The 25,233-nt window shown below is 39.0% G+C and overlaps 1 protein-coding gene across 1 annotated transcript; it reads right to left on the bottom strand.

Annotated features, from left to right (window-relative positions):
- Positions 1–3,189: 3,189 nt before the first annotated feature.
- On the bottom strand, positions 3,190–23,855 carry LOC306759083 (ras-related protein Rab-3A; the record flags this gene model as incomplete). Its single annotated transcript, XM_079244579.1, has 5 exons — positions 23,803–23,855; positions 10,245–10,469; positions 5,558–5,676; positions 4,501–4,625; positions 3,190–3,380 (listed from the first exon to the last, which is right to left on the bottom strand). Exons 2-5 carry the CDS (start codon positions 10,467–10,469, stop codon positions 3,190–3,192), a joined length of 660 nt encoding a protein of 219 aa, XP_079100705.1. The 5' UTR covers positions 23,803–23,855.
- Positions 23,856–25,233: the final 1,378 nt, after the last annotated feature.

Raw genomic sequence — 25,233 nt, 5'->3', positions numbered from 1 at the left:
TTTGGGTTTTTCAGGTTTTTTTTTTCTCCTCTTTTTTTTCTTTTTTTTTAAAGTTGTTTTTAAATGCAAGCCTGAGTCAATACAACACAATCCACACACATGACTCAGAGATACTGTATTTACAGATCAGGTTCATGTGGAGAGGAAGACAGAAAGGAGAACAGTTCATAAATTTGGATTTTACTGGAGAAGAAACAGTCACAACCAGTAAGAAGTGAAATATATGCAGGGTCAAAAATCACTGTGACACTTTGCTTGGGCTTCATCTTCCATCTTCATAACCTCAGCTGTACTTTTAATTGTTTTTAGCTAATTTAGATCTATTTAAATCTCAATGATTTTAATGCTGTTAAATGATTTTTATAATGCTTTGCGCTTTCAGTCCACATTCCTCTTCATCTAAGTTTCTACGGCAACCTTTCAGCATGGGATGGCGAGGTTACAAAAACAAGTTTAAATGACTAAAATTCACGCCATCGCTCCTTGTACAACTAGTTTTATTACAATTTTAAATTGGTAAGGCTGGTCGTAATGCTCGATCTGGCTTCCTGAAGCAAAAACAGCAAGCTCCTTTTTACAGCAATCTTTGGTCAAAAGAAGGGAACCCGAACCAGTTTTACCTGCAAAATGTATTAAAACAAGTACTTTCTGAGAAGGGAACAGCTGCATACCTCAGAACAGAAAACTAAACCCCGACAGTGGTTCAAGCTGCCTGCTCTCTGAACCATCACACTCCAACGTTTTAACGTTTTCTCGACTTAAAACAGTGCCGTCTATGATTTACCTGAAGACTGAGCAGATACGACGTCACACGCGATCACACAACGTTCACCTAGCAGCCTGCGAGAATCCAACTCGCTGCTATGTCATACTGACTCTGAGGAAGTTCTAGTGTTAGCACTGTGTGTTCCAAAGCAATGAAACATGAAGACTATGCATGTAGTTTGACACATTTCCTCCCACACTCAGAAATATCCTGATGAATCTTGGTTTTATGAAACGCAGCAGTTCAATCAAGCAACTGCACACGAGTACTTAATTACAGTAGCACAGGCATGAATCCCTTCAGTTCAGCCTGTGTGGCATAAAAATCTGACCTGTCATTTAGGATTTCCTTCATCATAAAGCACTGACGTAGACCCTGAACTCTAAAGTATGTCTGGTGACTGTTGAGTCTTGCCAACTATTGTGTTTGCCAACTAATTCTGTTTTTAGTATATTTAGAAATTAACTCCCAAGTTGAGATAGTTTCAGTAATCAGCGTCTGTGCATGCTGTAGTGGTCCTTGAGTCAAAGATTAGTACCCTGTAACAACAACGGTTAGACCCTATTACACATCTGCAGTCGTCTCGCTGGATGTTTCCTCTTTCCTACCATGATCAACCATCACATAAAGGCAAAATACCATCAAATGTGCAACAAAACAACATAATTTGTATCCACTAATCCCATACCTACATGATTTAGTAAACATAGAGATGTTTAAATTATTTGGTAGCAGTTAAAGAGACCAACCAGCAAAATTTAAGGTTGCCTGACATTATAATCATGTAACTTTACCAAAGGAAAAATTAATCAATATGTAGTGTTATCAGCTTGCAAAACTGCACAAATGTGTTGCACAAAATGCTATGTATATATGATCTGAGTAACAACATGAACGATAACACGGTGAGATCAACCTGCTTACAATGTCACTGACAAATTTCATTAAGCTTCCAGAAACGATCCTGAAGAATTCTTGATCTCAGTTTAGCTGCATTCATTTCTAGTTTAAAACAGCATTTCTGATGCTGCACCAACACCTCCATCTCCTGTCGGAGATCTAGCGAGATGTAAAATCTGATTAGGTCTGTAAATCCACAGAGCGGACTCAGAGGATGAGCAATATATTACTAAGTACACAGTTTGTAAAGATTCTTGTATTGGATTTTCTTTAGCAGGAAGCTAAAATTTTCCACATATTTCTGAAAGAAACAACCAACAGGGAAACATATTTGCTCCCTGAGGAGCTGCTTGCACACATCCAAACAACAAAGACCTTTTATATTTGATACTATCCTCATAGAACATCATACTTTTTAAAATGTAATTTCAGAAGTGCATATCTGTAGATATTATATATTTATATATTGCACAACATTTATATGTACAGTTGAAATAAATAAAATTAAATAAAATGTATCTCTTCATTTTTTGCTATTTTTCATGTAGCCATAGCTAGTTCATATTTCCCCTCTGTTGAGATATAAATATATATATATATATATATATATATATATATATATATATATATATATATGTATTTATATGTGTATACATATATATATATGTATACGTATATATATATATATATATATATATATATATATATATATATATATATATATATATATATATATATATATATATGTATTTATATGTGTATACATATATATATATGTATACGTATATATGTATATATATATATATAAATGTAAATTCTGCTGATGAATTGTAAAAAAAAAAAACTAATGAAGAATGAATGAAAGAGTCTCAACTGAGCACAGAGAATGAAACTCAGTTATGAAAACTAATTCTTGTAATGTCTATGTTTAAATGGGCATGAAAGCAAAAAGAAACATGAATGACATCTGTTAAATGTTACACAAAGATGATGAATGAATCTCAGCTGGATCATTACCCTTGTGTGACTGCGCACGGTCTTAATGGTCACCAAATCCAAGGCTGGTATCTTTTCAAGACATTTGATTGACATAAAACAAAGTACTGTAAACTTTGGAAGGATTTAAATGGCACTCTGAGGACGTACGCCGTCAAATCCTTCTTGTAAAACCACACTGAGGAACAGGGAAACCATCAAGAACCTGGGCTGCAAAGAGAGTGAAATGCTCCAGTTTGATTGAACTTGCTTTGGCATCATACAAAGACGTACTAATAAAAACGCCTCATAGTTCTTCTATGTTGAGAAACCAGAAGCAAACACTTCTAAAAACCTCCACTAGCATCTGAGAGCATGACAGACACTTTAAAGCCTGGTTCTTGTGATCAATCAGCAATGAACCAACGGAAGCAGGAAAAGGTGTGTAGAAGGTGATGAAATAAGGACCTAAGGACCTTTTGTCCAGCTGAAAAACGGCAAGGAGAAGGACAACAGAAAAAAAAAAAGGTTTGGAAAATTAGTCAGCTTTAACATGCACAGTCCTGGTGAGGAGGGGCGGGCTGCTCTGTCAGCTGGGGTCCCTGTTTGGCCCCTGTAACGGCAGGATCGCCAGCGTCCAGACTCTCAGACATCTTTTCGCAGATAATGTCGACGAGGCGCTCAAAGGTCTGCTTCACATTGATGTTGTCTTTCGCACTGGCCTCAAAAAACTCAAAACCTGGAAGAGACAAAGTGTTGCAGAAGATTACAGACGTTGATTTGGACTTAGGGGAATAAAAAAACACCTTGATTTGAGTGAGTCCCTTGATATTTCATGCAATCATTCACAGTTCCAAGAGAACATATTTTAACAACTTTGGTAAAGTCTTGACAGGTTGAAAAGTACAAAATTTGAACTGGTACAGCTTGCTGTGCTTCAGCTTTCCATGAACAATTTAAAATGTCCCACCAACAATAAACAATGCAGACTGTGGTTAAAAAACAACCATGCTCCAAACTAAGCCACATGTATTTTGGCCCATAATTTTGTTTTTATAAAACTTGAACAGACTGATAAGAATCAATCAAAAATTGGAACTTTTGGATAGGTATACGTAGTATGAACGTTAGCATTGACATAAAAGTGAGCTTTGCCCTTGAGTGTCTGTGTCACATGATCTACATTCATGCATAAAAAATCAGTGTATTTGCACTATGTCATTTAATATTTTTTCAATATTACAATATTTTATATATATAGTAATATTGAAGAAATATTTCATGACAGTACAAATACACTGATTTTAACATTTTTCTATCATTACACATGTCAGCCAGTAGAGGGCGCTGTAGGCCCCTCAGCAACCCTATTTCCAGCGAAGCAGTCATGCATCAGTGGCCAGGGTACCAGACTTGGACAACCATGAAAATCTTAGGACATTTATGAGTCATTAGTTTACAAATTATGCTTTTCTTTTCTTTTCTTTTTTTTTTTTTTTTTTTTTTTTTTTTTACTGTGGAAAGAAAGTGGAAGGAAGCAGAAGAAGAACATATCAACTCCACCCAGGAAGACCTCAGCTGACCAGCAACTTAAAAGCCTGAAGGATTCATAAGATGAGACAACGACTGCAGCCTCATCGTGCCACCCATCACGACAACCTTCTGTCCAGTTTATTAGTTGGTGCTGTCCTCAGAGATTATGGTCAAACTAGTCCACCTGTGCTTCTGCTGTTAACAATGACTGAGCATTTACAGTAATATACAAACTCATGTAACTTAAAAAGATTAAAACTTGAATCCGAACCACAGAAATAAACTCATATGTATATAAGTTATATATATGAAGTGTCTAAACTCACCAAGGTGCTCAGACAGCTGCCGGCCTCTCTCCCCGCTCACCACTCGCTCATCCTCCATGTCACACTTGTTCCCTACCAGCAGCACCTGGGCGTTGTCCCACGAGTATGTCTTAATCTGAGTCGACCTGGGAACCAACACACCCCGCAGGCAGAGAGGAAACTCAAAGGCTTTGCTGACTGAATGATTTCTCAAGCTGTAACACTGTGTGCTGCAGTCAGGTTTTGAAGCAAGTTCTGAATTACACTGCGGGAACAAAATGTGAATTTAAAATCTGATTTTAACGCAAGGAAAATGGTATTCCGCTGACGCAGACTTAGCACTTTCCGAAGAGCATGAAGCAACATTTCATTGTGGCAAAAAAAAAAGGGCAAACGTGCTTTTTCAGAGCTGACAAGCTTAATATAAACGTGTTAAGCAGTGAGGAGGAGGCTCTTGTTATAATAAGAAACAATAACCATATTTCCCTCATCCTCTTCTGCTGCTTTTTTAAGCTAAAGTTGACATAATCAATAAAAATGTGTCTTTCCTTACACAATCATATGACGGTAATCCTTTTCTGTGACTCATAAAACTTGACAGTTACGTTTTATTGTCCTGCAATAAAAAAATCTGCAATCAGATTACTGCATGATGTATAAATCTTTTCATATGTTTGGATTCTTCCAGAAAAGACAATTAGAGAAATGCTGAAGAGTTATTGAAGTAACAAATCATTCCCCGAGATTCTCTCATCTTTAAGCTGTCTGGGTTATGGCAACAACAGGCTAAACCGTTATAGGAGGAAACAAAGAAACATTAAGGATCATGAACTACAGCATCCGATTCTTTCACAGATGCAGAGGAAGCAGAATCTCTGGGCTCCGATAAAAATACTGAAACCTGAACCACATCATCTGCCTCCCTCTTTGATCTGCTGCATCTCTGCAGCTATTTCTAGACAAGTGCTGACACTCAAGATACTGTTTTATCCATCACTCGCCATGCATTTCCTCTCAGAGGTAGGTGTTAGCTTACACTCTTATCATATGACAAACCCTCACTTAGCCAACAACGTACCAGTCCTGGACGGCGTTGAAGGACTCCTCGTTTGTGATGTCATACATGAGGATGAAGCCCATGGCTCCTCGGTAATAAGCTGTGGTGATGGTGCGATAACGTTCCTGACCTGCAGTGTCCTGGGAAAAAAAAACAAAACAAAAAACACTTTTTATTTGCTTATTAGTGTATCTTGTAGTGCTTATTACTACACCAGTTCCCTCCCCAGTACCACCAGAGATTCTGCCACATTTCAGCTGGTTTTCATTCCACATGAAATTCCTGCCGGTTTTCCTCACACTCATGACAAAAACAGAAAATTTCATGAGCAAATTAGAGATTTACCAAAAAAATAACCCATAATGCTGAGTTCCAATAATCCCAAAACCAAACGATGCGCAAAAGCTTTAAAAGACACAGAAAACTTGTTGAGCAGATTGTTTTGATCAGACGTTCTACAACTGATACATTACAAGTGACACTGTGATTATCCGACATGTCCAGTTCACATTTTTGATTCAGCAGTTTTAATCACCACAGTACTTTCTATAAGCCAGTGGTGTTGCGGGGAGTTAGTCGCCTCATGTCTGTGTAAATGTTAAGCTTATCAGTGCTGTAAAGGAAAAAAAAAGCAGCTCCTACTGCTGTTGGAGAGCTGCTGACCACTGCAGAGCAGAAAGGATTATAAAACTCTGCTGCATTTACCACTGGGGTGCATTAGCGAAGCCTTTTCAGAGAGCCTCGTCAGAATTTTACCATGTGTTGAGTAAGCATGTAAAGGTTGTTCCTTTTTCTGAAAAGGGCCAAATTGATTTTTCTAGTCCTCTTGGAAGAAAAGAGAAAAGAAATCAGTGATTCTTTGTTTCAAATGAACGAATCTGACTTGATTCTAAAACATCCTGCAAGGCTGAGAAACTGCAGCAAAATTTAAGACATGGTTTTATGATTTTTTTTATTTTTTTATTTTCATATTAAAATTTTTGAGTCCTGCACACAAACTGCTCCTTCTGATTTAAGGATTATTTCCTTGAAATGCAAAACTGCAACTTTAGATTTGAGAGAAAAGTGTTTGGGAAGGTTCAGGAACAAGACCTGTAAATGCAACAAATATAGGAACATAAAATAAATCTATCAAAAAGACAATATGTCAGATTATTTTTCATTTTTCCCAGTACAACTCGCATAACAAAAGGCCTGTGGTGGGTTTCAAGTCTGCCTGAAGGAGTGAATTTGTCCCCTGAAGTACCATGGAGGAATTATTTACTGGTTTCCATGCTTCCTTTCTTATCTGCCACTGGACCACACTTTATCTAAGAAGAAGATATTTATATGCAGCTGCAGCATTCACAGAGCAACAATGTTAATTATAATCACAACATAATAAACAAGCCAAATGGAAGTCTGGTTTCTGTTATAAAGTAGATGATATTCTTAATAAAACATGCCTGAAATGTGGATGATTTCAGCTACTTCTACAGTGATAACCTTCCAACCTGATTCTTTCTGACAAATCAGTGGACGTCAGGGTAGGTGAGGAGCCAATCTCAATGTGACACTGTCCTCTCTCCCTTTGTTATTACAAGCCCAGCCTTGACACTGAAATAATAGTTTCAGTGGATTGTCTACGTTTACAGATCCTGCATCAGACAGTGAAAACATGGTGTGAGGTTTATACGATATGAACTGTGTTTACATGATAGTGCAACGACTGCAGAATTATCTAAAGAGAGAGAAACTACTTTGCAAACTCTGTGAAAAAGATAAAAAAAAAATATTTCTTTCATAATATATTTAGTTTTCATTTATACAATTTTTAAAAAAAAACTCAGCCACTATTTTCACTAGTGTGTCCAAAATGACCTCTTTCTCCCTTGCTCTTCGACGCTGCATCTTTTTCTGAGCTGGGCTGGTTCTGACCCAACAGCCAGGGTAAGGACCAACAGAGCCAGAGCCAGAATAACAAACCAAACTACGTAACTACCCTTCATTTGTGTAAATATACTTCTGGGTCTGCTGTAAAGGTGGAACCGATGTGGTTCTGCAACCACAACCTGGATCATCAGTGTGCTACAGTGTGCTCAGGATAAGAGCATTAGTTCTATAGTTAAACTGCCAGTGTAGGTAACACAGAGTGGCGTTACGCAATAAAACACTCATCTTTGTGCTCACCATATCTCCTGAAAGCAGAATGGTTTGTTAAAAAAAGCAGGATATAAAAAGAAAAGGAAGAAAAAAAATCTCTGAACATAAATGACGTCAAGTTGGAAATGCAACAGACTGACGTGCACATATCTTGTGCAATGCTTTCCTGCCGCATAAACTGTGTGTGAATTGATTGAAGCCAATGAAAATCGAATGTAAGTTACTGCAGACTGATTGCTGTACAAACTGTGGAGCCATGATGGACTAAGCATCTGAAAGAGACCGCATGAGCCAGTAGAAACATGTCTCCTGCAGATGATGCCCAAGCTGTTGGACGTGTTACTGAAACTCCCACCGAAAGCAGCTACATGAAAGGAAAAACAAGCGTAACAATCAGAAAAGTCCCAACCAGAAGCCTCATTTGTACTTTAGGACGCTGCACATCGATGCTGCATAAATCCCAGTGTTAAAGTACGACATCAATGGTTCCTGAGGAAGAACTATCACGAGATTAGCCGAGAGTGATCACGGTGTTGTCTTTATAGATTATTATTAATGTCATGAACACTGAGTCTGTCTCAAGTCTTCACACACATAAACACCGTGTCGAGTGAGAGAACGTGCGAGTATGTATATCTACATCACAGGTTACTTTTGCATCAACAGAATTTACTCCACAGAGTGGAATAAATACACACACTGCATGTACATGTTTGAGCTCAAACAATTTCCATTTTCTCAGCTGATAGAATTGCCAAGAGATGGGGGGTGGTGTGTGTGTGTGTGTGTGTGTGTGTGTGTGTGTGTGTGTGTGTGTGTGTGTGTGTGTGTGTGTGAGATAAGTACTGAGGGAGATGTGTAATAATGGGGGGAAGGGAGAGCAGCACCCAGTCATCGTTTTCTTGTGCTCTGATTGGCCAGTAATGTCTTTCTTACCAGAAGCAAGACCTGGCAAAGGCTGACAACAGAGGCAGTCCTTCCAACACACACACACACACACACACACACACACACATACACACTCACACGATGTTCTGCTCACAATCGCAGCTCAGCCTGCTGCTGAATGGACTGTAAAGGTGGAAACAATGCAATGATCTATAGCAAGATGTCGAAACACCAGTTTTCAGCATCGCGGTCAACCTCAGGGAGCCTGATTTCCCAGCATGCAGCTCTCCGGTGCTTTCACTGTGTTTACAGTTATGCTTCACAAAGCAACACGTGTATGATGCAACAAAACATCCAAATAAACCTTGCTCAGTTTCCTCCTGAGGCCACGTCAACATAACTGGCTGTCCTTTTGTTATTTAAGCTCTTATCTAACTTTTTTTTCCCCATCCAAGGTTCATCCGAACTGAACAATCTAAAGTGGAGGCGACAGTGTGTGTGTGTGTGTGTGCTCCTGCAATCTGACGACAGTTCACATTATAAAATGCACCACAGGGGTAGTTTGTTGCAGAACAGGACGTATCTCTGTTGGACATGTTATGAAATATAATTTTTTTTTTTTGGGGGGGGCTGTGTTAAAAAAGCCACTTTGGAAAACAAAATCTAAGAAAGGAGAGGTCGCTGACAGAAATGAAAATTGTGCTCTGAAGTTTTAAGCTGAGCGCTACACAGATGAATCATCTTCCTCACCTTTCAACCAAACCTTCAATCCTCCTTTTTTTAAAAACACTCATCAGATGAATTATATGGTGAAATTATATTCAGAACAAACCAGTTCGCACAAAATATACCATTAACAAAAATGTTTCATTTTCGCTTGCAGCCACGCTGTAATGTCAGCTGTCTCACAGAAAGGGACGACAAGGACCTAAATGCTGAAAACATTTCAGAAAGCATGGACTGTGCAAAGTGAGACGGTTACGTAATGGAAAATAAAAGCTCAAAACATCCTCTACACACCTAGCTGTTGTCTGAGCTTGTCTGGATGTCACATCGTTGGTGTCAGCAAGTAAAACATGTCAGATGCATCTTCATATTCCTGCTGATTTAAAAAAAAAATGCTGGAGGAAAGTGTAAACATGTGTCTCAAAAGTCACGCGTGAAAATTCTGCATCTTCTCAGACACTGTCAGCAGCTGCTGCTGATGCTGTTGTTGGGGAAACATTAGTAACTCAAGCCGACACATGGCTGCAAATGACTGCAGACCAGTAGCTGATAACAGGAACTACAACGCATTTGACAGATGCACAGAAGACACAGAGGGGCCGGATTAAAAGTGCAAAGGCCCCTGGGCCCAGAGTGTTCCAGGGACCCCCTTCCCCAACGCAACTTTGTGAAAATTGTGAATGATACTCTGTGAAATGACATTTCTAACATCTTTTAGTCAGTTGTACCAATAGCAATACAATGTGGTGTAACTAACTGGCTTTTAGGTACATTTTGTTTAATCTCCAAGCTGCGTGTGCCCTGCCCCACATGGGCCCCACATGGGTCCCACGTGGGCCCAAAATGGGTGTGGGTCCCTGGGCCCGTGCCCATTGGATAATCTGGCCTTGTGGAGGAGCTGTTAATACATAATTTGTCATCTAATTCAGATACTTATCTTTCTTTGTCTTACCCAGATCTGTAATTTGATTCTCTTGTCGTTCCTGTAGATAGTTTTCACCTTGAAGTCGATCCCCACCGTGCTGACAAAAGCCGGCGTGAAGGAGTCGTCAGCATAGCGGAACAAGAAGGACGTTTTCCCCACACTGCTGTTGCCAATGATGAGGATCTTGAACATATAATCAAAGTTCTGGTCTGAAGCCTCCTTCTGCCCGTAGGTTGCGTTTGCTGAGGCCATCTGTTGAACAGACACAAAGAGAGAAACTTTAAAACAATTGAATTCTGCTTGGGGTCCCATAGAGACGCAGGCTGGCCCTGACCGGAGCCTTTATCTGATTAATCTTACGGCAATATGTGGATTTCTTTTAAATTGAGGTAACAAAAACAAAAAAGAGTCACCATTTCCTCTAAATCTATTCAAAATGCAGTTGTAATTTCTATTAAGGCAAATAAAAATATTCATTTGCATGGAGACGTTAAGCCTGTTGTCAAAGTGCAAGCATGAACTCAAGTTAAATGACTGCAGCAGCAGATTCGTGTATTTAATGACATTATTTGCGTGACTTCCGCCTGACAAGTCACCAAACATTTACATTCATATCTGTCTCTATCATCAAATCATCCCTAAAATCTCATGGTCTTGGGTGTATTTTTATGTGAACAGACACTACAATATAATTAAAAAAAAAAAAAAGGATGCAGCAGTACTTCTACTATCACTATGTGGGTTGCTTCAGCACCATGGACAACACCGTGCAGCACAGCCAGACAAAAGATCAATCCTTTTTACTGTATTGACTAAACATTCCTGTTAACAAAGGAAAGGAAGAATGACAGGAGGAACTTGAATGATACATCCCACAATAATAAAAATCTAAGGTTCCCCAACTGGGGTATTGAGATGAGATAGTCCACAATTGCTCCAATAATGGTATTTTGGAGTTGTGGCCTAAATGATTTGTCCTAAAATCTCTTGAGTTTAGTTCTGCTTCCCTTGATCAGAGTTTACCTTTGCAGAGATAACAGTCTCCTCTTGTACTGTGACCTCATGGAGGTTTAGAGCCACAGATGCAACTGATATTTACACATCTTAACCAATCTCTCAAGTATTTCCTTTACTATCACCCCAGGAAGTATTTAAATAGACCTTGCAGTCACTATGGGCCATTTTCAAGCTCAGACATAAAAAACAGGCAGAGGGTTCAAATGTGTAAATCTCAGGTTAAAGTGCAGACAGGAAGTGCAGTTATTTGTAGGTTGACACAAGAATGATCAACACCGATGACTGATAATCTCTTTAGATGGCTTTTCTAAGAAAACTAAGTGGTTATTTAGAATTAATGCTGAACTGTTTGATTTAATTAGTTTATGCATTTATAATAATGACAGAATAGTTTATTGCAGTTTCACAGAGAAATATTTAATGGGCATCTAGACAAAAGATGAGATTCCAGCAGCATCTGTTAGGCTCAGCAGAACAGATGACAGTGATAAACTGGTTGAGCTTAAAAGATGCACATTTGCTTCCAGGACATTAATCAAAGTAGCATATTGCCATATTGGGCAAAAATACAAAGCTAATACGAGTTTCTTCATAGGAAAAATGTTACAGGCAATCAGTTACAGTCTCTAAAGAACAATTCACCTTCTGGAGAAGATTCATATATTCACCAGCCAAAATACTTGTTAACGCTTTGTGCTTTATAAGAGAATCAAGTTAGCTAGATGTGGCTGGTCCGAGATTAAAAAATCCTTAATGTTGTTCATTTCTCTTTGCTATTTGGGTCACTAACAAACAGTGTTGATGGCTTCTTCATGGGAGGACGACATGATTACAGCTAAAGTTACAGGCCATTAAAGTTGCAGCCTGACAACAAGACAATGACACCACTGACAACTACCTACGTGGCAGCTGTAACTTCAGATTCATGAGCACACACACACTCACAAACAAGACAGTCTTTCCAGAAGTATTGATTCAGCTGGATTTAAACACTAGGAAGAAAAAACGTAAAATAGTGCGGGAACACGAGGGATTTAATCTGGAAATGTCACAAGTTGGGGCAGCAGACGACCTGATCATCATGGGGAGGATGTGTTTCAGAGTTAGCCTTGAGGAAGCCCTCACACCAGTTGGAAGAGCTACCAAATGCCATGATGTGGCTTTTGGTGTAGTCTTTAGTTCTTCTTTCCTGTTTTATTTAGTAGATTTGCTGGTTTTAGCTCCCTTGTGCATTTCTCCTGTTTTGGTTCCTGTTCATCAGCTCACCTGGTTGAATTTCCTCATTTGCTTCATCTGTTCCTTATTAGTCCCTCAGTGTATTTATACTCCTCAGGTTTTACTTTCCTTTGTCAGATCATTATGTTTCCTCTGTCCAATGGCCCTGTTTATTATGTTAGGATTAACCCATTATTTCAGTATTCTGTTACCTCCTGCCTGTCCGTCCTGCATTTGGGTCTCCACATCTCCACAAACCTTCACACCAAAATCTCATCTTACAGTGATATAACTATCCAACTAGGAACAGAAAGGCAAAATCATTTAATGAATGTACACAAAAAGGTTTTTATGGGTCTTTGTGATAATAAAAAGAGTCGTCTACACCAATCTGCTGCACCCCAAACTTGGACCATAATGTCTCTGGAGGAAAACAAGCACATGGATGTAAATCTAGTTTTCTGATGTATTTACCTGATTTAAGGTGACAAAGAACCTATACTCATACATTGATTAATGGAGTGTGTGTGTGTGTGAGGACACAGTTGACGGTGGGTTAAAACGTCTGTGCAATGCAATCCCAGTTCACCATCGATGTCTCCTGCTTCTGTGTGGCCCAATTAAAAACTTATCACCATTGCAATGATCCAATCTGAAGCACATCAAACTTTCCTATTGCAGTGCGGCAAGAATCAGGAGTGTTTAGTCTTAGACACAACTGAATAGACACTTTAATTCATCCATTGTTTCCAGAGGACAGCGATCAGAGATCTGACTGAATAATGGACCACAGTTGTAGATCATCAGAGCATGAGCAGGCAGCCATAACAGTGTCACTCTCCCTGACACTGGCATTTTCATCCAGTTTAATATTATTTCCTTTATGACGACTTCTCGTTGTCACATCAGTACAGATGCTTCTTAATTTGGAACAAGGAAGTGGCGGCTTTCCTCTCTGACTGCACATAGGTGGACTGAACCAACATCAGAGACCTGCTCCTTCTCCTCAAACTGAAACAAGAACTGTTTCTGAAACAAGTCTCACAGATAGTTCCAGACTAGTCTAACTACTTCCCTGCATTTTAATAACCACACAGCATAAGATTTCAGATAAACATCAACTTAAGTATCATCAACATTAATAATCTTAATCATAACAACAACAGGATGACCAAGTCCTAAAAAGTGTGATCTGTGAAGTGTAATTTGCTATTGCTGGAAATAAAAGGCAAGAAGAGAAATAACATATAGCTTGCTGTAAATGAGAAAGAGGAGAATATAATTCATTATCCTAACCGCTGAGTCCGATGAAGGGTCGTGGGGGAGCTGGAGCCTATCCCAGCAGTCTTTGGGCGAAAGGCAGAGTACACCCTGGACAGCTCACCAGTCCATCGCTTGCCGGATAATATAATATAATATAATATAATATAATATAATATAATATAATATAATATAATATAATATAATATAATATAATATAATATAATATAATATAATATAATATAATAATAATAAAACTGTCATTAATCTGCAAATATCCCACCACAAATGAAAAAAAAAACCTCCAGCTGCTTCCCTGAAACTAACATTTGGGGTCTGAATGGACAACAAAGATTCAAGGCGAATGACCTGAGTCCAAAAACCTCTTTGAGTCCCCCCACCCGTCTCTATATTTAGACTGTTATCTCCACCCGGCTGCAGTGGAACAGTAGAACTCTCATGGAGCACAAACAAAACAACTGCGCCCTCCTCACTGCTCCATCCTATCAGCTTACATGAAGGAACAGAGAGATGCTTGTTAAAAATTGAAGACGGCGAACCTTTTTCGCAACACATCGATGGCTTGTTATGCGGGGGGGGGGGGGGGGGGGGGGGGGGGGTGAGCAGGTTGGCTGAAGTGACTAAATGTAAAAACGGTCGAACAACATGGGTGACAAATTCTGTTTGGATCTACATTTTTTGCTCGGCGTGTGACGTTAAGAAGTCCTCACAAGTCAACAACCAGAAGCTCCTGTGTAGACAAATAATGCACTATTTACAAGTGTTACATAATTTAAGAGTTTTGTTTCAAAACTATTAGAGGGTAAACAAAGGGATGCATCTTATAAGTCTACATGTACCACAAAATAAAAATTTATCATTTAAATATCTTTATGGATGTTATCTCATCGAGTGATTGATAATAATTACAATAAAAAGGAAGAAGAAAGAAAAGAATATTATTCTATACTCATTTTAAATGCCATTTTGCTTGAATACAAAAGACTTTGCTGGTTGAACTTCTAATACTATTTCCAAAGCCTTTACTAACTTCAAACAAACACATATTCAACAACTTCATAAACAAGACAGTCATCCAAAAATTATTATTTTCATTAGTTACATGAAGGTTATTCTGTTTATAGTCCATATTTACAATCTATTGTATTGCATTTTATATTTCAGCGCCCAGTTTACATGATACAAGTTCAGTTAATGAGTCCTGCCAACGTTACACACTCCTAAGCAAGTGCAATATTTCTTCTCATCCAACACATCTCCCTCATAATATGGAGTTTTATTTGCATCTCTGTCAACTCAAGTGTTTTTTTTTTCTTTCCTTTTTTGTTGCAGACATCCTGGTTTGCATTCTCATCCAAGCTAGAAAATATGTTGCTAAGCTGCTGCAAACTTACATGTGTCACAAGATGCTGTGATAATGAAGTAACAAGACATGTTTGTGTACTGCAAGCAAGATCAACACAGCCTGTGCCAACTGCATTTCCTTGAAGACACCTTTCATGCATCTACTGAAAAGCCGTGGACCTGTACCTGCAATGTGCCAAAACCTTGCTTGGCTTTACACCTTTATTTGTTATTCTCGCCAACAATTAATGCATCTTGGCTGAGTCATTTTCTGTCCTTCCATAACACAGAAGTAAAGGTTACTAACAACAACATAAAATAGGGGATGAATCATAAGCTCTGCAGCGTTTCTCAGACATCTTTCATAAATGAAATGGTGCAAGAAAAATCAAGTTTCCAGGATGAACATGAAGTATTCCTGTGTAATTCCCCTCCAGCTCACAGAGCTCATTAAACCACACAGACAAAAACTGACTGGATGCACAAAGTAGCAAAGCAGCTTTTTATTTTCATTGTTATTTTTCTTTTTTATAATAATCTGAATACATTAAAAAAATATATGACCTGGTTTTAAAACTTTTCACTCCCAGTGTGTCAATCCCATGTGAAGCAAACTTCCAAGTGGTGAATAAATTAAGTGGACACACCTCAACTTGTATCTGAGTGGACTTGGTCTTATTAACAGTCATGCAGTCTCTGTACCAGACCAGACTGGGAACCACTGGTCCACTTGACTAGGCCACTTATTGCTTGTGACTATTAGCATTAAGAGAGACAGAAGCTGATGCTTACATGGCAGTATCATGTTTGGCGTATTAAACTCGGGGTACGATTCTTGAGTGGGGGTCCTGGATGAGCCTTTCTTTGCTTGAGATTGTAAATGTAAACAAAGCTGGCGATATTTCTCTGATTCCACCACCCTACTGGAAGCGAGGTTGCTATGAATCAGTCAGGATTTGGTGTTGAGTTTCTACTTTGACCGGTCTATTAGAAAAGTCCTGCATGTACTCACGTTACTGTTGTACAGAAATGTCCACTCAGCTCTGCCAACAGTCCTGCCCACTCTTCACATATCGACAGGCGTCTCTGCGCTGAGTCAGCAGGGTTCACTGATCGCACATTAGACAATTAAAACTTTTAAGAAAAAGACATCAATGTTAAAGTTTTTCCGTAATTTGTCCTCTTTTCAGTTTTCCTTTCCAAAACCCTGAAATCCTCGTTCCCCTCGCAGCCTCGAACCATTTCACTGATGCAAAGCTCATTCTCTTCTCTCATTTATAAATGTCTAAAGCCTAAAATGTGTATTTTCTTTTGTTTTCCTGACAATTATTATCCTGACAATTTTATTAAAAGCAGAGATTACAGAGGGTTAAAGTGGTCAGCCGCTGCAGAAAGTCTATCTCAGACTCTTGTTCACTTTCACAAGAAGCTGCTCAGCATCCTCCGTTTGTGACGGTTTGGTGAGATTATCGCAGCCTTTCCTCTGTGTCTCAGAGATTAGCTGCGAAGAAGACGCCTGGTTTAACCTTTGCTAAACTCTAATTTGATACAGAAGCTTACAGACTGAGGCCATCATCTGAAAGTAATTAACAAATTGTCATTATGCAAATGTTTCCAAGCCTGCAGGATGCTGCTGCTTTCATTTGGCCTTGATAGTAAACACTCAAAAAGTCAGGTGTGAGAGCTGCTCTGATAAAACACAGGAACTATAGAGAGGGGATATGTTACCTCTATTTCCATGCCATCATGCTATAATCAGTCTAAATACAAGATTTTCTCCCTCAGACAAACAGAACAACTAATGCATTATTATTGATTGATATTGATTGCATCAGTTTTCCTTTAAAGAGGTGCTATTATGGTATTTGGAGTTTTCTGAGCTTTCTACGGTGTTACAGTGTTGAATCCTCATCAGACATGTGAACGGCACTGTTTTTTATCACCTAAACGCATTTTTCAGTTTGAGTTTGAGTTCCAGCACTCCTCTGTTCGGTTTCCATGGCGACGAAAAACGCATCGTTTTAGAGAGTTTTTTCTACTTGGAAATCCTTGTGACGTCCCAGGGGATAAGGTTCGGTGATTGGTTACCTTCTACTGGTTAACAAGGGCATGTACAAATACATCAGGCGGGTGGAAAACGTGGGATAAAGTTATTTCCAACGATGGCTGGTGAGTTCACCAAAGAGAGACATCCTGCTGCATTCGTTGCTGTGGGTTGCTGTTTTCCACTTCGCTTTCAGGGTCTGATTCAGGTTCCAACATGTAGGGCTGTCTGCTATGTGTTGACATTGTATTTTGTTTTTTTTTTATTGAGTTCATATTAGCCTAATCCTTCTGTTTATGAGACGTTACAATGACGGCGAAAGCAGGTGCGGTGCGCGCTCCCGATGAAGTGCAGTAGCGGGAGGCGGGGCTTAATGCGGAAGAGTCTCAATCCACTCGTTTTGCTCACAAGCTGATCTGACAGCCTACGGAGAGGGTCAGTCTGAAGTAAGTAAAGCGATTTGTGACAATAACTCCATCAATCCCAGCCCTTCTGGTCTCCAAAATAAAAATAAATTAGCCTGAAATGCACATAATAGTTCCACTTTAATATGGATCTTTACAGAAGCCCTTAAAATAAACAGAATTAATTGACACTTTAGGTAAATAATCCACACTGCATGTCCCATCAGAATAAAATAAAATTCCTTTGTTATGGTCTAGCGAATGAGAACTAATCACTGAGATGAGACTGAGTGCCAGATGGGATGTAATGCGAGAGTTCAAACTATCCAGCTGCCAAACACACACTTCTAGTAGCTGCTAGAGCTGTTGTCATGAGATGAATGGAGGAGTTGGGATTTTTTTTTTTATCAGATAATTTGAAAAAGATAAAAATAACAAAGGCAAAAAGACACAAAAATCTGTTGCTTTTCTACTGGACATGATGTGACGAGTTCCCCAAACAGCTAAAGTCAGTGTGTGTGATTTCTGTGGCGTCTTCTTCTTCCTGTCTGGAGTTTTTGTGCTGCCTTCTCTAATCAGAAGAAGTTTTTTATAATGTTTTGTTTTGTCGTAATCCAATCATTACTAAGAGTGGAGGTTTCAGTGCAGAACAATGACATCATCTAGCTTTCCTCTAAATCTGTCACCTAAAGGAGATTGACGTCCTGCAGGAGCCGGATTGATCCGGAACTAAGTGCTGCTGCAGCCACCTAGTCATGCTCAATTCATCCGCTTCCAGTAGACAGACAGCTACTTCACAGCTGATCATCCAAGCACCTTCTTATTCTAAAACAGTTACTGATGATCGACAGGCGAGTTTTCATTGCTACCTGACCTGTCTGCTAACATTTCACGCTGAAGTAGGATTCAAAGCAGATTTTCCTCTGCTGCTGATGACCGCAATGTAAAACTGAAAGACCAAAGTCTGGCAAAGTGATGTGTGGCTCAGTGCTGACGGTTAAAGCCTCACTGAATTAATCAGATTTTTTTTTTTTTTTTTTTTTTTTTTTTTAAAGCAATTAAATCAATAACTTAACGACGCTTAAAACAAAAGACAAGTTTTGAAGCTGGTAAATACGTCCACATGGTGATTTTCACATGCTGAAAGACATATGTGTCAGTGCCTCGGCGGAGCTGTTCCACGTGGTCGGGTGAAAAAATTCACACATCTAGGATTTCACAAGACACACTTAAAGAAACAATTCACCAACTTGAGGGTGGAAAAAAAACGATTAAAGCAACGCATTATTAGACGTTTGTTGATATATTCCTGCTATGGGATGTCATTAAGTTTTAACCATCTAACAATGAAGTCTAGAGGACCCTGTAAAAATCTACTTTTATCCCTTTTCAGAATGACTTTAACGTGTGTTGCAGTCTAGTGATGGAGAGCTAAATGAGATCTAGTTTCCATATTCATAAGTTTATGCGTATCAAATGAGGCAAAGATTTAGAGCTACATCTACCTCTGAGGCATGAATTGATCATTTTCATGAAAATATCTACTATAAATGTAAATTCAGTGAAAAAAGATTTTTCAGAGTTTAGTAAATGTAACAAGAGGAATTTGACACCATCTCTGTTTTTCTGGTTGATAACAACTGTGCACATTAACCTCTTTCATCTTATCCCTGCAGTAGGGTGAGCTGGTCTGTTAGCACATGCAGCGGGGAGGGGGTCGGCTGTTAATGTGATTAGATGTCTTCACACTTGCTGTAATTTCTTGAACTGCAGCATCTCTTTTGTTCTCATGCTTACTTGTTGTGCTCTAATTTAATATCAAGAATGAGGAGCCGGCGGCTTCAGTTTCTAAAACACTCCCCAAAATGTCCCTCCTGGACTTGTCTTTCCTGTCCTCTCAACCAGTCGAGGCAGATGGCTGCCCTCCCTGAGCTGGGTTCTGCCGGAGGTTTTCTTCCTGTTAAAGGGGAGTTTTTTCCTTCCCACTGTCGCCGCGTGCAGCTCAGGATGGGGGACTTGATTGCATCAAGTCATGACTCGATGCAATCAGTTGGTTTTTATTATAGGATATGTATGAATTGGCTCGAAATGATGTGTATGTTGATTTGTGTATGTAAAGTGCCCTGTGACAACATTGTTGTGAAGTGGCGCTATACAAATAAAGTTGAATTGAATTGAATTGGACAAGCAGGGCTTCCTGTGCGAGCAATGGGGCAGCGGAAGGATATGTAACCGTGGCAATGTTGCCGAAACTTCTTATAGTAAAATTTGCAAGTGCACTTTTAGTCTTTAACCCTCATCCTTTACTAACTTAACCACTTACTTTTATTGTAAAACAAGCTACTGGAGCAAGAGAGTAAAGAAAACCTAAATATGTGAAGGCGACACAGGAAGTGGAAAACAGGAAGTGGAAAACAGAATGGCCAACGTTGGCACACGTCTGTCCTTCTCCCGAACATCCTCATGTAGGCCCTGATACTCATTGATGCAACTCAACATGGAGTGTGAGTTTCCAGACGCCGTTTGGTGTCAGCATAGCCGATGTATCATTTACAGCCACCAAAACATAGCTGGCGATTTGTGACTGTAGACCAGTTTTCTGTATGCCAGAACATAACGAAAAAGTGCTCTGAAGAATGACTCATGACGATGTTCATCTCGTATAAAACTGACCGCAACCTGCTCTCTTTTTTAAGTTAATGGAGGGGTGCACCTGATTCAGGGAACTCAGTAATTTTACTTCATCTGGGATTAAAGAACTTGGTGAAATTAGACGTTTTTCAGCAGAGATCTTCTGCTATTTCAATAAATATCTCGTATAGGCAACAACACAAACAGTCTCCAAGTAAAACAGAAGAGCTGATAAACATAAGTAAAACTGCACACTGACGTTCCATAAAAACAGACACAGTCCTAACATAAAGTGATGAAATATCCTTTCTACAGATTAGGGGCTAACCTCTCTGCTAAATACACAAGATGAGATGGACGCACAAACCGGGCCGACTGACAAACACAACTTTGGAAGGCGTTTTGGAAACCACACTAACAAAAAACCTTGAGTGTTCATCAGCTCTGGTTTGTGATTATATTACATTTCCCTGTGGAACTGGGCCAAATATAGAGCAATATCTACTGGCAGAAATTTAATAAATTATTCATAAATGTTATTTCATGGCATGGTTCTTCTTTCACACAGCTGCCATCAATCACTGCCTTGATTCTCATATACCCCATAAAGGTCAAACCAAACACGGACTCTCCACACACACACACACACACACACACACACACACACACACACACACACACACACACACACACACACACACACACACACACACACACACACACACACACACACTTTCACCCCTTATAGTTTATGCTACACACTTGAAAAGGCTGGCTAAGGCAGGGTGTTATTTGTTTGGCTGGAATCTGCAACTTCACCACTAGATGTCACTAAATCTTGTACCTGAGGGTCCAGGTACCCAGAATCACTGACAGATCCTAATTATTACATTAATCCAACTTTGACTTACAAAGTGGAAGGAAAGGTGTGATCTATTTCTGCAGCTGTAAACAAATGCATGTATTTACTTCCCCATTACAACAAATAGACAGGGAGAAACTTATGTAGGTACTGCCATTACTTACAGTACTGAGGTACTTTAACTAATGCAGCTGATTTCCTATGGAAAAACAATACATGGTTTAGTCATAAAAGATGACATTCTGTCATGGACGTACCATGGTAGAACTGACATAATACAGTATAAAAGTGGCATAGCAGGAAAAGAAGACGCCATTCAGCAGAAAATGCTTTCATTTTTTCCAACTTACTGCATATTTATTTGCCATTTATAATACTTCTAGCTGATGCTGAGAGTCAGACTTTTCTTCAATTTGATTAGTACTTCTACTTCTGCTTATGTAAAAGAACAAACTTCATTATTAACATATAAACATAGTGACCGCAAATTTTAAAGTTTTTTAAAATCAAAACGAACTTTGTTTATTAAGCTCTTCTCATACAAAAAGTAGCACAAAATACTTTGTGGTAAAAATGTTTTACCGAAGAGAATCACAAGCAGGAATAAACCACTATGAAGTAAAAGATAGACTTTCTATCACTCAACTTAATGAAGCATAAGTCAAACTTTGCCATCTGTGGATGTTGCAGTAAAACTGCTCCCATACTAAACCACTTCAGCCCATTCCAGTGTACACTGGCCAGAAGGGCTTGTAAAAGCCGCGTTAATTTAATCTGCAGGGTGAAGTCAGCAGCCATTTGACCTCTGACTCCTCTGCAAACTGCTGGTGTTTGCATCTTTCCACACACTGCCTGCTGCGTTGCCTCCCCTAATGTCCTCGTTTTGTAGATGCCAAAATGTTAAAGTGGGACATAAAAACCGGATCACGTCGCCACGAACTGGCTGCTCGAACTGATCCAGATAAAACAAATCTAATGCCCGGCTCATTTTCTCAGCTGCATGTCCAGATGTTCCCCTCTCAGATCCATTATCAGTCTGTCACCAGCCAGCTGTGTGTGTGAATTGACCACTAATTATTAACACAAACAGACACCGAGGGGGGTGTTACTCAGCTGCTTCCCTGGTTGCCTGAGATGCCCCCCCCCTTTCCTCACATCACGTGCCTCCTTCTTCTAGAAAGCATGGGGATGCAGATGAAAGGAGCAGAAACTAAAAATAGCATTTTTTCTTCCCCCTCTACGCTGAAAGCAGAATGCAGACAGGAGAGCAGGCAGGATGTGGAGGATGCTGTTCAACGCTGCAGTAGGAAGGTGAATTCAAAACATGAGGATTAAAGAAACAAGCATGCTTATATTTGTCTGATTACAGCCTGCGGCTCTGCAAATATTTCATTCTGCTGCATTAGTTCGACAGCGAAACTTCATTCTGCTACTTCTGGTTTCAACATACCAACAGCCTATTTAATGTATTCTTTCATAATTCCATAATAACACCCAGTTCCAGCTTTCCAGCTTTATACCTGCTGGAAAATAAAAAAAAAAATCCTCTCCAAAATCAGCTCTTTAAAACCTGATATCTTCTCATTTAAAGAGACGTAATCCCAACTTTCAACCAAAAAGACTCCAAAAAGAGTCTTTGCAATGACTTATTCTGAAAGGCATCATAAAAGCTTGTCGCCAGGGCAACAGTCCCATGCAGTGTTGGCACTGTGGCAATGTTTGTCCCAGGCAGGTCATGGATGGATGTGCTTTTTGCCATGTGAAGCAGCAGATGCGTCACTTGTGCCTGCAGGTCAAACAGCCACTACGTTTTCACATACAGATGTGGCCTGCAGAGTGAAAATGCTTACATTTTAGACCAAGTGGTAACGTTTTGCGAAATCCTACTGCTGGCATTTTTTGTGTATTTATATTGATTTTATGTTAATAACTAAACTGTTTTCTGACTTGGTTGAACTATTAAATTATAGTGCAGTTTCCACCGTGTAGTGGTGGAAAGAAGATGAAGGACAGTCCATCTTCTGCCACCAACACATTGATCCAAATTACACCTTTTTTCCCCACAGATTATATTTTTATTTCCACCTATGTGCTCTTTCATACTTTCTTTACAGGAAGTACGATTATAAAACAGTCAACAGTATGCATTTGACTATGATGTGAATGAACAGATAACTCATAACGCATCAACAGCGACATCTGCACAGCTGTTTACTTCACCACTGGAACAATACATCCGGCTCAACCACCGCGCGCTTCATGGATTAATTTTATTTGGACAAAAAGTGAGAATGTGAAGATCAATGCTACTTCGGCAGGATGTGAAATTTCCTGACGATTGACGGCGTAACGGACAAAAAAAAGAGAGAGATGGATCTATCAATTGGATTACATTGTAATTTCCGCCTCAGGCCCATTTGGATCTTTTTTTCTCTCTCTCTCTCTTTTCTTGGTTTAAACCATTGAATGGTGTGAAACGCCTATGTCAAGTAAAAACAGGCCCACAGATGAGCTAAATAAAGCAGCAGAAGCAGGTGCCCTTTTCCGTCCGCATGAATTTTACACGCTGCATCTACGTAGCGCGTGAAATGCATGATGATAAATTTCTGCTTTTCATAACGGGAACAGCTGTTAGGACAGGACTCCTTATCTGACAGTCTTATCTTTTATTTAAGATAGATCAACAACATACATGTGAAACAGGAAATACACAACATTTAGATATGAATAACAGCTGATGTCAATGCATCGATAGGAAAAAAAAGAAAGAAAGAAAGAAAAACCCACCTTTGCAGATTACTGTCCGCCTGCTGTCCACTGCTGTCAGCACCCGCAGAAACACGACCACTGTCAGAGCAGAGAGGTTACGTGATTGTACATCCGGTTTGTGATTAAAAAATAAAAGCCAAATCCATACACACACACACACACACACACACATACACATACACATACATACATACATACATATATATATATATATATATATATATATATATATATATATATATATATATATATATATATATATATATATATATATATATATATATATATATATAACCACCAACATTAAAATTCTGTTTTTTAAAACTAGGAAATATCTTCACAAAGCTTGATATGATGACAATTTTAACCCAACATATTAAAGAGACGAATATGTATAAGCGGACAAGCAAAGTGGTCTAAAGCCGTAGGTTTCTGCCCAAGAGAAAACTTTCCTTTCTGTAGCGTCTTTCATCAGTGTTTGTTAATTAATTTTATTAAAACTGAGCATATTCATAATATCAGTATGTGTGGAACTAGTTGGCTAAAGTTGAACATTGTGCCAATAGTCACTTTTAAACTCTGTGAAATCAGACAACAGAGAATGAGATTTAAAGCATTTATTGACATGTGTACACTGAAGAATCATGATGGATTGTGTTTTTAATAATAGAATAAAGTACATTTTAAAAAGTTCGAATCTTCATATAGTTAGTCTATTTTGGAAAAAATAAAAAAAGAAAAGATACTAATGATCACAACATTTTTTTTTTTCAATAAACTACTCCAGCAAGGTGGATCAGTTAACTCTTGTCAAAAGACTATTTTTTGTGTTGTTCCATGCTGCTCAGAATGTTCATCTCTTGCTCCATTTAAGGGACTTGATTTGTTTGCAACTGTTTCCTTTTTTATCCTTTAATTTAACTTTCAATTTAACCTTTGGTTTTGATTTTGGCCCTTGGATGGATTAGTAGGCTTGTTACAAGTCAACCTTGTCATCATGTGTGTGTGTGTGTGTGTGTGTGTGTGAGTGTGTATGTGTATGTGTGTGTGTATGTCGGAAGGATGGATTTGAATTAGATTTATTGAAACTTATCTGAACTGAGCAAAACACTGAAAATGAAATACTTTGCCATGAATCAGTGTGACCATTAAATGGGGAAAAATAATACATTAAAAACAAATTAAACACTTTAATATATAGTTTTTTCACACAACAATGAGTCAAAGTAAACAGCAAACCCATTTTAAGACAACTTTTACGCAGCTCACTTCATACGGGTTGACGTGTGAAGCTTTTTCAGCTTCATTTTGAAAGCAGCACACATTTCCTGTCTGTTTTTACTGACAACAACTTTACATGCTGTGCTTCGAATCAATGGCATATGGGCGGGGCTTTTTCGGACAATGAGGAAGATTGACGTCTCATCTGACGAATCTGCAGCCGTAACA

Source organism: Telmatherina bonti (assembly GCF_933228915.1).
Source record: "Telmatherina bonti genome assembly, chromosome: 8".
NCBI classification, from domain to species: domain Eukaryota; kingdom Metazoa; phylum Chordata; class Actinopteri; order Atheriniformes; family Telmatherinidae; genus Telmatherina; species Telmatherina bonti.
This window is presented reverse-complemented; position numbering and strand designations above follow the sequence as displayed.